At 33.6% G+C, this 13,636-nt stretch overlaps 1 protein-coding gene across 2 annotated transcripts; it reads right to left on the bottom strand.

Moving 5' to 3' along the window:
- Positions 1–407: 407 nt before the first annotated feature.
- LOC131609813 (phytyl ester synthase 2, chloroplastic-like) lies at positions 408–8,119 on the bottom strand. Of its 2 annotated transcripts, none has more exons than XM_058881615.1 (14): positions 7,551–8,119; positions 5,689–5,740; positions 5,505–5,560; positions 5,166–5,324; positions 4,978–5,082; positions 4,626–4,732; positions 4,167–4,288; positions 2,929–3,037; positions 2,685–2,818; positions 2,147–2,516; positions 1,811–1,924; positions 1,396–1,481; positions 1,033–1,142; positions 408–920 (listed from the first exon to the last, which is right to left on the bottom strand). In XM_058881615.1, exons 1-14 carry the CDS (start codon positions 7,933–7,935, stop codon positions 730–732), a joined length of 2,100 nt encoding a protein of 699 aa, XP_058737598.1. In that variant the 5' UTR covers positions 7,936–8,119; the 3' UTR covers positions 408–729. The 2 variants fall into 2 exon arrangements, with proteins under 2 accessions (XP_058737598.1, XP_058737600.1); XM_058881617.1 differs by having other exon boundaries at positions 2,685–2,815; positions 7,551–8,116.
- Positions 8,120–13,636: the final 5,517 nt, after the last annotated feature.

Genomic DNA, 13,636 nt, shown 5'->3' with positions numbered 1-13,636 from the left:
TTAATTTTAGTCTGGAATTGCATCTTCGAACATGCATTTAATATACTGCGGAGATGCATCTCTAAATACACCATACAGTATCGAAAATATGAACGTTTAAATAGCTAAAAACGCACTTACGGGTTTTTTGGAGATGCATCTCCGAATTAATATTTGACAAAAATGGAATGGCTGCTTGATTTATAAAGGATGACGTGATTTAAGGTGCGTCCGAAGATGCATCTTCAAAAACACCTTAGGACAAATTCGAATTTTCAGAGGTGTGAACCACACTTGTGAAAAAAGAAATTCCCTTCATTAAGGGATCCAGCTTTTCAACAAACTGTAAACCAGCCATAGAAAGTGTAAGAATGAACTCCAAAGTCCAAACACTTCTGGTGTATATAGACATATAGACACAAATAGAGTATAGAATATAGACATGTATAGTTTCATTATCTAGGGAGTAATACATTGATACCTCCCTCCCACTTTACATGTTTCAAGATTCCATTGTCCAACTTGACAAATTTACATACAACTTGTGTAGTAATGTTCCTTTCCCAATAATTTATTCTTTGTATTTGCTGCTTTTTTATTTAAACTATAGGAAGAATTGCAAAATGGTCCAACCCTCTATGAGCTATCATGCCTTCTGGCAAGAAAACAATGCCTGAAAACCTATTGGCAAATTACAAAGTTTGCCTTTCTAACCTAGGGAATTTTCAGGATCAGAATATAACAGAACAATCAAATTTCAAATGTTGGAATATCAGATGTAAAACCATGTGTAGCTTGGTATATTAACCGAGACAGTATACTTCTGTAAGGGTCGCTTTCTCGTTTCTCCTTTAAATAAGCAATGCATCTCTCAACCTCAGATTTCACTTCAAAGTATAATTCTTGAGATTTCTCCCTATCCTTAAGTTCCTGTTTCCTCCCTGTCAAACAATATCCCAAATTCCCAATAAATTGATGTTGGCAAAACAAACTTTACCGCCACATTTTATAGGTACTCTTAGCAGTGAAATTAACATAGGCCAATGCACATACCTTTTGTTTCAATTGGTTTTCCAAAATAATAGTAGAACCGGCCGGGAACCTTAGGTAAAATTCCAGGCATATGCACTTGTTGATTCGCCACCTCACCACTTGCACCAGCCCTAGATTTCAAAGTATACGAAGAGGCATAAAATAATACATCTGGGTATGGAGTATAACACATTAAGAAAATGGAAAAGAAGAAAAGTATATGAAACATTGTATGTTTCGTGATTTGGTATATCTTTTTGGTATAAATCAACAAGTTATAAAAATAAATGGTATGAATCAATCAACAAGAACAACCAAGTTTTGTCCCACTAAGTGTGGTCGGCTACATGATAGAATCAATCAACAAAGAGGAAATTTAAATACCTCAACGGCATAGCCTCTTTCGTAAGGTTTTCTATTTCAGACTTAAAGTAAGGAATCTTCATCAAGTCATCATAATCAAACACAACCTGAAAAGGACAATGTGACGTGCCGTTAATATGGTATTCAAATCCAGGTTCAGGGCATCCATTGTGTTATATGTTAAGGTTAGAAAGTGGTAGTTAATCTCTAAGTAGAAAAGACTGTTGTGATGAAAGTTTACAAGAGTAGAACACTAGAAATGAACCTAAATTAAATCCTAAGAATATAGATAAACGTTTTTAAGTATGAAGCTCTAGTAGAATTATACTCCATAAGAATTGGTCACACACACAATTTGCCTTCAATACATGTTATTTTCAGAAAAAGAATAACTTTGTAAGGGAAAATGATTGGCTCAGTAAATACTGAAACTTACTTCGCCAAGATCATCTTCTCCAACAGCACCAAATGGTACAATTTTGGCTCCAAATCTTGCTGCCATCCTGACAAACTCAGATTGTTCAGGCCAAAATAACTTGTATTCTTCACCCTGCAAATTATTATAAAATGGTTGAAATTTTGAGCGAGCCTTGCAAGTACATTTAAATATAGAAACGGAGATACACAGTGCCACCTAAAATATAACCATGTGTTGAAATGCTCACACTAAATGTGAGAATTTAGGTTCATTTAGAAGAGCTATTATGAGCAAATTTGGACTAAATGAGAAAAGATGAAACTCATTATAAAGAGCTTACTTATTGGGATTTACCTTTCTATGAAGAGCCTCACGCATCCCTCCAGGATATAACAGGACATGTGACTTGGAAGATAAAAGCTTGAAAAGGTTAGATGGTGCCACAGGAACAGCACCCATAACTCTGAATGTGTCGAAAGAAGATACTTCTGGCAATCTTCCATTTTTTTGTTTCCTAAAAATCATAGGATGTGCTATTCCTCTTACAAGGATATCTCTTTCCATAAGAATTCGAGAAACCAAGGGAACTAATTCCAATCCTAGCAACATGTGGTACCCAACATACAAAACAGGTCCTTCTGAAGGAAGTCCAGCTAGTCCCTTTACAATCGTTCCATCCTCCAAAGTTGAAAGCATTACAGCACTTGTGACAGCGGTAATCAAACTGGAAGCATTTTAAGTTAAATGTGGAAAATGTAAATTATCAGTTTGATTAGAGTACAGTTCAATTAACTAGAAAGAACACAGATGAATTGAAAGATATAACATGTCATCAAAACATCAATATATCATGAAAGTCATCATGATAAGCTATAGGTTAAGCTTTCCTTACCTGTTTGATTCTATTACTTCTTTGGCTTCATAACGTGTAGGCGGTATGAAATCAGAAACATAGTCGTGATACTTGCTGCGACGGTAGTAGGAAGTTCCCTTGAGGATGGTTACAAGGTCAATGCTGCCTTCCTGCTAGAAGTGAACAAGCTATCATCTTAGAGTCTGTTAAAACTTGCATCAAATGATAATGCAAACAGACAACAGCATGCCTACAGAAAAATAAAAATGGAAAAAAAAAATACCAGTAATAGGAAATGTCCACTGTCATCAAATTTACGGAGCTGGCAATTAGGCAGTAACTTATATAGTTTTTCACCTTCCTGTTGGCTAGGTAATAATTGATCATTTCCACTAAAAGCATAAAAGAAAAAACCAAGTTTCATTTTTCAGGAGTCATAAACTTGGAAAGGGAAACATGCTGTGTATATTTGATAATACTGAAAATATATATTGGTATTGTTATAATGGAAATTCTTCTGAACAACGTGGACAAGTTAGGGAAACTTTGAATTTGTGCTTGCATGTCATTATTGGGTAAAGTAGCCTCTCTAAGGTCATTCTTGTCCATGGACTATTCGACACTGGCATTAATATCTGCTTGATATCAAAAATGATTTCATTCATCACAACCTCACAAAAGATTTATATGGAGCAACCTCTTGGAAATATTATCTATAGAAAATTTTCATAACTAGTCTTTCGCCTCCTCATGTGTTTATATGATTTCAGTCTCATAGGAGATGATTTGGAAAATTCATCATTGTGGTACAAAAGTTTGGTATGACTTGGAGTGAGGTTGACCGTTCAATTTCTATCCTAATTAAACTGCAGGGTGCATTTACATGGTTGTGTACATGGACAACATTGCCATGGCATCATACACGAAGAAGAAAAAAACTATCAGTATTTTTAGACCAAAGATTTTGATAGATTTCATTACTTTTTGAGGATAGAGGTAGCGCAATCAAAGAATGATACGGTGATTTTTCAAATGAAGTATGTAGGTGAATTTTAAGGGAAGCAGGGTTGATTAACACTAACCCTGTTTGATACTCCGATGGATCCCAAGCCAATGGCATTCACTTTTCGACCCAAATAATTACATCAACTAGTTGGGAAGCTGAATTAGGTAATTGTAACCATGTCCTAATATCGCCTTTGTAATTTACGTGGTCAGACAATTTTTCTCTACCTGTGAAGGAGATTGGGATGCAATAATTTACATTCTGAGATAATATCCTCTGGTGAATAATTGACACAAATTTCATATGGTTTTTATTTCTATACCCTTCAACAGTTTCCATCATTCAGACCATGGTTTAGAAGTAATGAAGTTTGAAGAAATTTGTTAGCACTTATCTTTCTTTCCATTTCTTTTTTAATAGCATGTATGCTAAGTGACGGCATCGAAAAGTTAAGAAAGTACATAGGATTCCATATTATGACTAATGTGAGATGTACAATGTTAAAGAGAATAAACCTGCAAAGTATCAAAGTCTGAGCTTTGATAGCATAAAGACGCGAATTAGCATAATCAGAAGCAGTCTTAAACATCTTTAGTTTCCACAAAAGTGTTTCTTTTGGTAATATGTCTGCAAGAGCCTGTAAATTCAATCAACAGATTTTCAATATTGAAAGTAAATGAAGTGAAAACTCAAATGGCACAAATATGCAAGAGCAAAGAAAATGAAGTCATATCCAGTCATGCTCTTCTATAGTCTAACATGTTCTGCTTTTAAAAAATTTTAGTTAAAATAAAGGAAATAAAGTAAGCTAGCTAAATTTTCAATTAAGATTTCTTCTGAAGTATGCTTTAAGCACTGTGAATGCCACTAACTTATTATTACTCTCACAACAGCCTTCGGTGAAGAAAAAGTCACACACGGCTCTTCCAATTGAAATTCTTTATTTTTGAGGAAAAACAATAAATGAACCTTACAGGAAGCGATGATGAGAAAGTAGTGAAGTCCTCTATCAGCTCTCTAGCTGTATTTTGTAGAGGAAGTCCTTTCACAAAGTTATCCAACACCGTCCTCAGAGGGTCGCCTAATGTAACAAGAATAATTGAAGGCATAAATGGAGAAAGGAACCATTTTCTTTAGTAAAAGATAAAGACATAATGTAAGTTCTTCAATATGATAAATTAACTCTAGCTGAAAAGTGCGTAAGAAAATTGGAGTGGAAAGTTTAGCATAAGTTTCTAACAACAGTGAAGTTAAGTACTCGCTAATTTAATCAACTTCAAAACTATAGTTCATATAACAAAACCAGAAAAAGCAAGATGAGCAAACCTGCTGTCAAATTGAGAATGTTCGGCAGGGCAGGAGAGAACGAGTCAGGCAAAGCTTCCAACAATGGTGTTACGAGTTGCAATTGGGACCTGCTGAACGAACTAGCTGTAAATTGGATATCCATGGTCAGAAAATGTACTTTGCGCGTCTTTCAGTCAAAAAGCATATCTGCATTACTAAAGAGTTACCTGGATTTGCCAAAATTAGTACAAGATCAATATCACGGTTACGGGCTGCAACAGCCAATGCGAGGCACCCTCCTAAAGATTCTCCAACAAGATATATGGGCCTATTTGGTGAACGTTGATATTCTGCCCTAACTGTTTTCTCCACTAAATTCACAAGGTCTGCACAGGGAAATTTCTAAGCAATAAATTATGCAGGAATACACAACTGAAACATACAATCAAATTTTTAAAAATGCATGGAAGATAAACCCAGTGACCTTGTCAACATTAAAAATGAATAAATAGATAGTGTGAAGAAGTTCAACATGAGCTATTATAGCGGGCTAAGGGAAAAAGGACCTGTAAATGATGTTCGATCCGCGACTGGAATATGCAAGCACCACAAATCAAAAATCCTTCAATGAACAAACACAGTATTTCTTAATTACATGAGTTAATGATTATTCAAGAAAAAAATCAGTTAGAAGAAACTTGTCAAATAGCGGGTGCAATATTCCTAAAATGACATTAAATGAAGACAAACCTTCCCAGTTTTTGATGATGTGAAATAAGTCCCAGTCCCAAGCCATCAATTCCTGTAAAGTTTGGAATGCAAGTAATTCGTAAAATTAAAAGTATTAGTAACTTGGTTTCTTGTTACCATGACAAAAGAATCTCTATTATTTGGATTTTGCTCCTAAATAGCCAGTAAGGAAAGAAAGGCAAGAATAAATGATTCATATCTTATGCATGTGTATGTAATATCGGGCACTTTTAATCTTAAAAGACAATCTTTAGTATGTCTAATGTTTAGGCAGTGGAAAACAAAATATACATAAACAATTAACCTTTTTTGTAAAAATTACTTTAGATTGGAAAAATTCTACATTTCAAATTTCAAACAAATTGCGGGAGATTGAACCATGGTTCTCTATCACATTTAATGTCAATCACCAATAGGCCAACTAACTATTGGTAACATATATTTATATTCCGTACAACTTACTAATTTATCTAAAACTTACATCATTATTTTTTAAAAATGAATTAATTCAATTGATGATTGAAGTACTAAAGGGAAGGAAATGTTATCCCATGTTTTAAAGACACTATTTAAAAATTTAAAAGAGTACATTTTTATAAAAATTTGTATGTTCAATGCGTCAGAAATTAAAAAAATTTATAAGTATTTTATGACACTCATTAACACTATCAACACGACATGTGATTAAAATAATGTATATTTTTGCATTTCCTCATATCATGTATTATGTAGGGCCCTTGATTTGTGTTTTTCCGCCACTACCACTATTAAACAAATATATCACCTATGTGCAATTTCAAGAAATTATAATTTTAAAGGAAAGCACTTTGCAATGTTGAAAGTGATATCACTTTTTTAGGCTAAAACTAAAATTTCCTTAAAAAACTATATCCTTGATGTTTAAGGAGTTATTAATACTTAGTTACAAAAATTGATTACTAGCACATACATACTGTTAAGAATTAATTTTATTATGTATTAAAATAAATTTGGAAAAAAAATTATATTTTTACTAAATTAACTTATTAATTTATTAGAATAGAAAATAATTAAAGAGAATAAGTGGAAAATTATCAATTATTCTTACTATGTAATATTCTATAAAAGTAATTTTTATTAATGGTAAAGAAAAGATGATTTTAAAAAAAATAGAGAAAAGGGGTGATGCATTGACAGTGTAAAATATTTTTACACTGTCAATCAATCACCACCATGTATCCAATTAAACCACTCTTTTATTTAAAAAATAATCTAATGACATGGTTAATTGATAGTTAACTATTTTACAGTGCACTACCTTTTAACCCAAAAAAATAAACGTTTGAATTTGATAGGACCGTATAAATTTTAGTGAATAGAAAATGAAAATTTATTGAAAAGTTTGTGTTTCTAACATTATAGAGTTGGAAAGTCGCAATGGCGTTTGCGTAAAGTCAATGGTCAACAATAGAAACTAGATAAATGTAATGAATGAAAAGAAATCGAAGCACTCGGAAAGAAATCTTTTTATCAATAATTTCAACTAATTAATTACAATTAACTGATTAATTAGGGTTAATAGTCATTTGCCCTCTGCAATAGTAGCGATATTCGGTTTACCCCTTTTTAAAAAAAATTTTGTTTTCCCCCCTTATAATATTAAAATTGTAAGTCTTTTGCCCCTAAGAGGGAAAATTACCCCCTGTAAAATATATTTTTTTTGATTTTATTCCCTGATTTTTACACGTTTAGGGGTACCCAAATATTACAGGGGTAAAACAAATTTTTTTTTAAAAAGGAGGTAAACCGAATATCACTACTATTGCAGGGGGCAAACGACTATTAACCCGATTAATTAAATATAAATGGTAAATAGAACTGACCCGGCAAGAAGAGCATAAGAGGAGAATTATCCAACCGCGAACCACACTCCAACGGCGAAAACCACCGCGGCGGTCCACCGTCACCGACGATCAAATCCTTCGCTTGCTCAAAATATTCTTTCCAACCGCTCCGTCTCGACTTCTCTTCCTTTTCTTCCCAACGCTTCTCTATCTCCGCTGCACTACCTTCTTCTTGTTTTACCTCCGTCGTGTTTCCTTTCTCTGCCGCCACGAGTGTTGCCGGAATTCGGTCAACGGACATGGCGAAGCGCGGGAACATGCTCTGAGTCCGAGCTGGATTCAGCTTCCCGTGAAGCGGAGGCGGCTCGCGGCGGAAGAGTGGTGAGGAAACGCCGGGGAGAAAACATGTTCCGGCTGCTGCCATAGCGGTTTGTTGCTTTATGGCGGGTGACGGAAATTCGAATCTGATTAGTGTTCGTAGCTAAGGGACTTTGGAATTCAATGATTTAATAAAAAGAAAATCCAGTTCATTTATATATATATATTAAAATGTAGAAAAATGAGAAGAGAATGTGCTCGGTGCAGAGACTTCGGGATGCGTGTGTCCAATGTTTACCACTTTTCTTTTTTGTTTTGTTTTGCCTAATTTTTTTTGTTTTTTTCGCATAAAATATTTTCTTACCAATTTTTGGAAAAAGTGGTGTTTTTTTTGTACACATGTGACTTGTGTTAATTATTTAAACACGCAAAATCTATATCATATTTGAATTTCGTATCCAAAATGATGAACGATAGGGGGAGAAAAATATATAAAGAGAAAAGTAAAATATTACGTCCTTTTAATTTAAGTATAAAATTACTTTAAATTCATTGTTAGAATTGAAATGTTTTTATTATATAGTTAATTATAACAGTTTACTTTTTAGGATGGAAAAGTAAAAAAAGTGTCCCTCCTCTGTTCTAAAATTCGTGTTTTTTAGTGATAAAAAGTTATCTTAAAATAATAGTTTCTATAATTTTTCATTATAACATTAATTAACTTCTCTTCTTTTATATACTCCCTCCGTTTTTTATTATAAGTCGTTTTAGACTTTTTACACAGATTAAGAAAAATAATAATTGTTGTATGAAAATGAGAAATTATGAAGGTTTTTACAAAATTATCATTCATTAATGATATGTAGAAGATAAATTTATATAATTGAAAGGAGAGAGAATAATATATATTTAAGGATATAATAGGAAAAATAGCATTAATTATTCATTGGAATTGTAAAACGACTTATATTAAAATACAAACTTTTTTTCCAAAACGACTTATAATAAAAAACGGAGGGAGTAACAACCAATTGTAATTAAGGGTAATTTTGTAAAAATGTTATCTTTATTGACTCAATCATTACTTTTCTTAATCAGTGTGTAACAACTTTAAACGACATTTATTTTGAGACGAAGGAAGTATTAGATTAGAATCTTAAAATACAACTTTTGTACTAAAAAAAGGTATTTTTTAGAAATTTAAAGATTATGCAAGACTATTAAAATTTGTAATTTAATTTTTAAATAATTATATCATAAGATTTTATAAGATTTAAAATAAGTTTATTAATTTATAAGAATTTAAATGACTCATAAAATTTTATGCATAATGGGTAACAAGAATTAAAACGAAACGTCCAAGAGTGTAATCAAGCAGTAAAGCGTGTGGAGAAAATGATCATTGGGAGCAGCAATGCTGTCATCTGGAGGTTATAATAAGCAGAAGGGACACTCTTGTTCAAGAGTTGATTCTGAGGCCAAAGCATGAAGCAACCAAGAAACTTTTTAAAGAGGCTCTAGAGTGGAACAAGAAGCACCTTGGTTAGGGAGGGCTTTACAACTTGGAGTTCTGAGATGATTCTTAGAGTTTTATTTTATATTTGTATTTGCCTGTAGCTTTTGGTTGTAATGAACTCATTGTGATCCTTTATACCATCTTTTGTTGAATGAAGTGAACGGTTTGTCTGATGTGCCTTTTATTTGTTTACTGTTTTGTTTTACTTTATTAATGTTCATTATGTTTAATAAATGACAAGACTTCATGATCCCCTGGAAATGCATGATCCCCTGGAAATGTAAACATTGCATACATTCATGCATCATCACACATACATTCATTACAGGTATTCATAAATGGATTTCTTATTCTGGTCTGGTTTTCTCTTTAGAAATTGTGAACCTGACTTTTCACCGATACGCAACTGGCAACAATTTGAAGCAAGCTATGGAGCAACTCCATGATGAATTTACTGAGATGAGGACACTTATGAGGGCCTAGATGAGCCAGTTTATGGATATAATTCAGGCCATGTCTCATGGTCAAGAAGAACTAAGGGCACTTGTTCAAAGACCTCATGTTGTCATTGAACGCGTTGTTAACCAAGGTCAACCTTCTAGTAACAATCCTCCTGTGGTGAATAATTCACCCTATGATCCTCCTCCACAGAATGATTATGGTCTTCAACTCACTCCTGAAGAGTTGTTGACGCATCAAAGAAGAAGGCTTGTTGAGATTCCTATACCCCAACTAAAGATGGATAATCATGGTGATGTGTTTTCTATGCACAATACTGATAAGGGATTTCCTTTTGAAGCTGAGAAAAATATTTGTATGCTTGAGGAAAGAATGGGGGCCATGGAAGGCCATGGTGCTTTTGGAATGGATGTTGCTGGCCTGGGTTTGGTACTAGGTATAAGGGTTCCTGCTAAGTTCAAAGTCCCAAAATTTGATAAGTATAATGGAACAATTTGATGTCTACTTATTCTGACGATGAAAAGTTGTTGATGCATTTTTTCCAAGATAGCCTAAGTGGGGCATCGTTGGAATGGTATATGCAGTTAGAGAAGACCTATATTCGTAGTTGGGGAGAGCTTACTGAAGCATTTATTAAGCATTATCAGTATGATATTATTTTATTAGATCCAACAGCTACCCTGCATATCACATTTTATCTCACTCAGACGATTGTAACCACTTTCACTATATAAGGAGAAAAATGCGTCATTTTAAATATTCAAATTCATTTTCACTCTCACATTACTCCTTATTCTCTAACTTACTTGAACGTTGAAATGTTAACCTTACCGGTTGACCCCCTCTCCATCGCACCAAAAACACAAATCCACCACAGCAAAGCATTACCTCATCATTTCTAATTTTAAACAAAACAGTGGTACTGTTTGTTATAATCGACTTCTGATTCCTACAAACTCCACAAAGAACAACTATTTCTCCGTTGCAAATCCATATCTCTGAGTTGTTCTTCACGAACGCCGACCTTTTCCCAAGAAATTTGATACTAAAGTTATGGTGAACTCAAAAATCACTCTATCTGCCAAAGTCATTGTTGCTTCTGGAGGTGGCAGAGCTTGTCCTTTTCCACCACATGATCTAGTCAAAGTGACGCCCCTCCGTTCCAACACTACATGATCTGACTCCTCTGAGAGTTAACCAAAGAACATTATAAGCTTTTCCTAACTCTCAACCTTTGCATCCGCCTTATCAAGGTGAACCTTCAAACTTACCTCCCTTATTTCCCAGCCTCCAACTACTGTAATCCAATCTAACCCATGCAAGGAAACACTAATCTATTGAACAACATATACAACTTGGTGCACCAACAAAACTTCCAATTCCTAGCAAATAAACTCTTGAGAGTTGAAGAAAACTTACAATATGCCCCTTTGAAGGATAGCAACATACAATAACCAATTCCAACGAGAGCATGCATACCATGTAAAGTTTCCCTACGATCCCTAAGTCACCACTGGAGTAGAGGACACCAAACTTCTCCTCCCGGATTTGAAAGAATGGGAGGGAACCAAACTCCATCTTAAGCCCGTAATTTTTGCTCACTGGCACACCATTTTTAGAAGAGAGAAAGGTATGTTGTGTGGATCTATATGCTTAAAGGTATTGCAACTGATGATGTCTTTATCCTTTGAGTGGTCAAAATGATTATGATGATAACTCCGATATTCAGTGGAATTATGTTAGTTGATATTGTTAATCTCTGGTAATATCTTTTCAATTGTCTTTGAAGATGTTGCTCTTTCTGAATTTATCTCAAGCCTAATTAGGGAGAAGTTTGAAAATCCTAGTGAAGTGCTAAAGTCAAACATAACTTAGCAAGGATCTTGAAGATTCAAAGTTGTGAAAGAGAGGAAGTATGAAAGCTCGTCTAAGTAGTTGTGTGCTTAGCAGAGTGCATGAGTAACCAGAGTATTGTAAAAGTGTTAGAGATACTCATAAGTTACTAAGGGAACTCTCACACTACAAAAGGCTTTTGAAGACCTTTTCTTTTTGATAGAATCACTAGAAAATGTTTTTCGCATATAATTAATTGATTGCGATCCCAAATAAACCCTTATGGATGAAAATTACACTTAACAATCTATTATCCATTAGTTCTAGTCGATTATCTCAATTGGAATGTCTCATTATTGATTATTAAGGTTGATAGTTGATTAGTAATGACATATTTGAAAACTTTCCATATTTACAGTAATCGATTCTACATATCGCATAATCGATTATGAGCATTAAAAAGCTCATGAATTGTTTTCCTTTTTAAGCTATATTTTCTCTTATATAAGGAGGATGCTTCTTCAATATTTCACACACCATAATTCAATTTTAAATCATTTTTCTCTTGCTTTAATTTCTCTCTCTCTCTCTCTCTCTCTCTCTCTCTCTATCACAAAAATTTTCCTTAGTACCTTTGTGAGTGAAATAGTTTTGTTGTACTGGTGTTCAACTATTTTATCAATAGTGTGATTCTCATGAAGTTTATGTTATTTGATTGTTGAGGTTATCATGGTAAAACCTCTATTTTGTTTTCGAGATCTTCCATTCAAAATCTCATTATTGGCTTGTGAGCTTAGCTAGTGAAAAAGCTTCACTTGGCTTAAGGGTCAACCTGTGAAAATTCCCAGCCAGTTGTAATAAAGTTCATGAGCATAACTTGGTAAAGGCTCAAAAAATTTATCACTGGGACTCTAAAATTTTTTTGGGGAGAGGAGTAGGACAAGAGATCGACCAAACCTCTATAAATCCTGGTGCAGTCTCTCTTATCTCTGTCTCTATTTACGTTCTTTTTCATTTCCAACTTTCCATTTTTATACGCTATCTCTATTTTTAACAATACTAACGCAAGAGGTATTCCATATACTTCTACTTATATTTTTGGAAGTCTATTTTATGCTTAGGTTTGCACAAGAACAAATATTGTAGTAGTTATCAGGATTATTTGTTATTGAGAAGTAAGGAAGATACTAGGGTGTTCTTAGTGTAGGTTGGGAATATAAATATGAATGAGGTCTAGAAGGGGGTTGAATAGACCGATCCCCTTTTAAAAAACAATTTTAAAAAGTTTTAATACAAAATCATGGTTTAATGGGCCGAAGCGGAAACAAAATAAGATGGAAGCTTGGAATCTCATCAATATGAATTATAACCAATGTATTTCAATGGTGTCACTAAAAACATGATCCTTTCAAGGACATAAACAAACTAGTATAATTTAAGTTACTTAATCCAAGAAATTTAATATCCCAACATAGTTATGCTCTTTATCACAATTGACTTAAAGATGATTCAATAGCTTTGGTGCAACACAGACCTATGCTTATACAATAAACCACTACAAGTATGATCTAACTTATATGACATACAAACTACACTATCATTTAACATTTATATGAATAATGCAGAAACTTAAAGAGAGATGGGGAAGAAGAAGAAGAGTACACTGAGATAATACTAAATTAGTGCTACTTTCCTCGCAGGCACCTACTCCAGTCTTCAACGGTTTAAAACCATTGATAAATGATTATGTCTTTCACTATTTTCAAAAGTTAATATAAAAGTATTTGATACAAAAAATATCATTAATCTGAACACTAATATCCACACTGCATTAGCCTACACACAAAACAAATGATAATTCCTTCTGTTGATGCAGATACTCAACTACTACATACAATATTCTTAATGATCTTGATCAAATAATCTTGTTATCCACAATATCTTGATGCAAGCTTCATTTTTTGAAACATTATTTCCTTGAATATGATGAAGACTTGTA

Source organism: Vicia villosa, linkage group LG6 (genome assembly GCF_029867415.1).
Source record: "Vicia villosa cultivar HV-30 ecotype Madison, WI linkage group LG6, Vvil1.0, whole genome shotgun sequence".
Lineage (NCBI taxonomy): Eukaryota > Viridiplantae > Streptophyta > Magnoliopsida > Fabales > Fabaceae > Vicia > Vicia villosa.
Note: the sequence above shows the minus strand (reverse complement) of the source record. Positions and strands in the feature narration are given on the sequence as shown.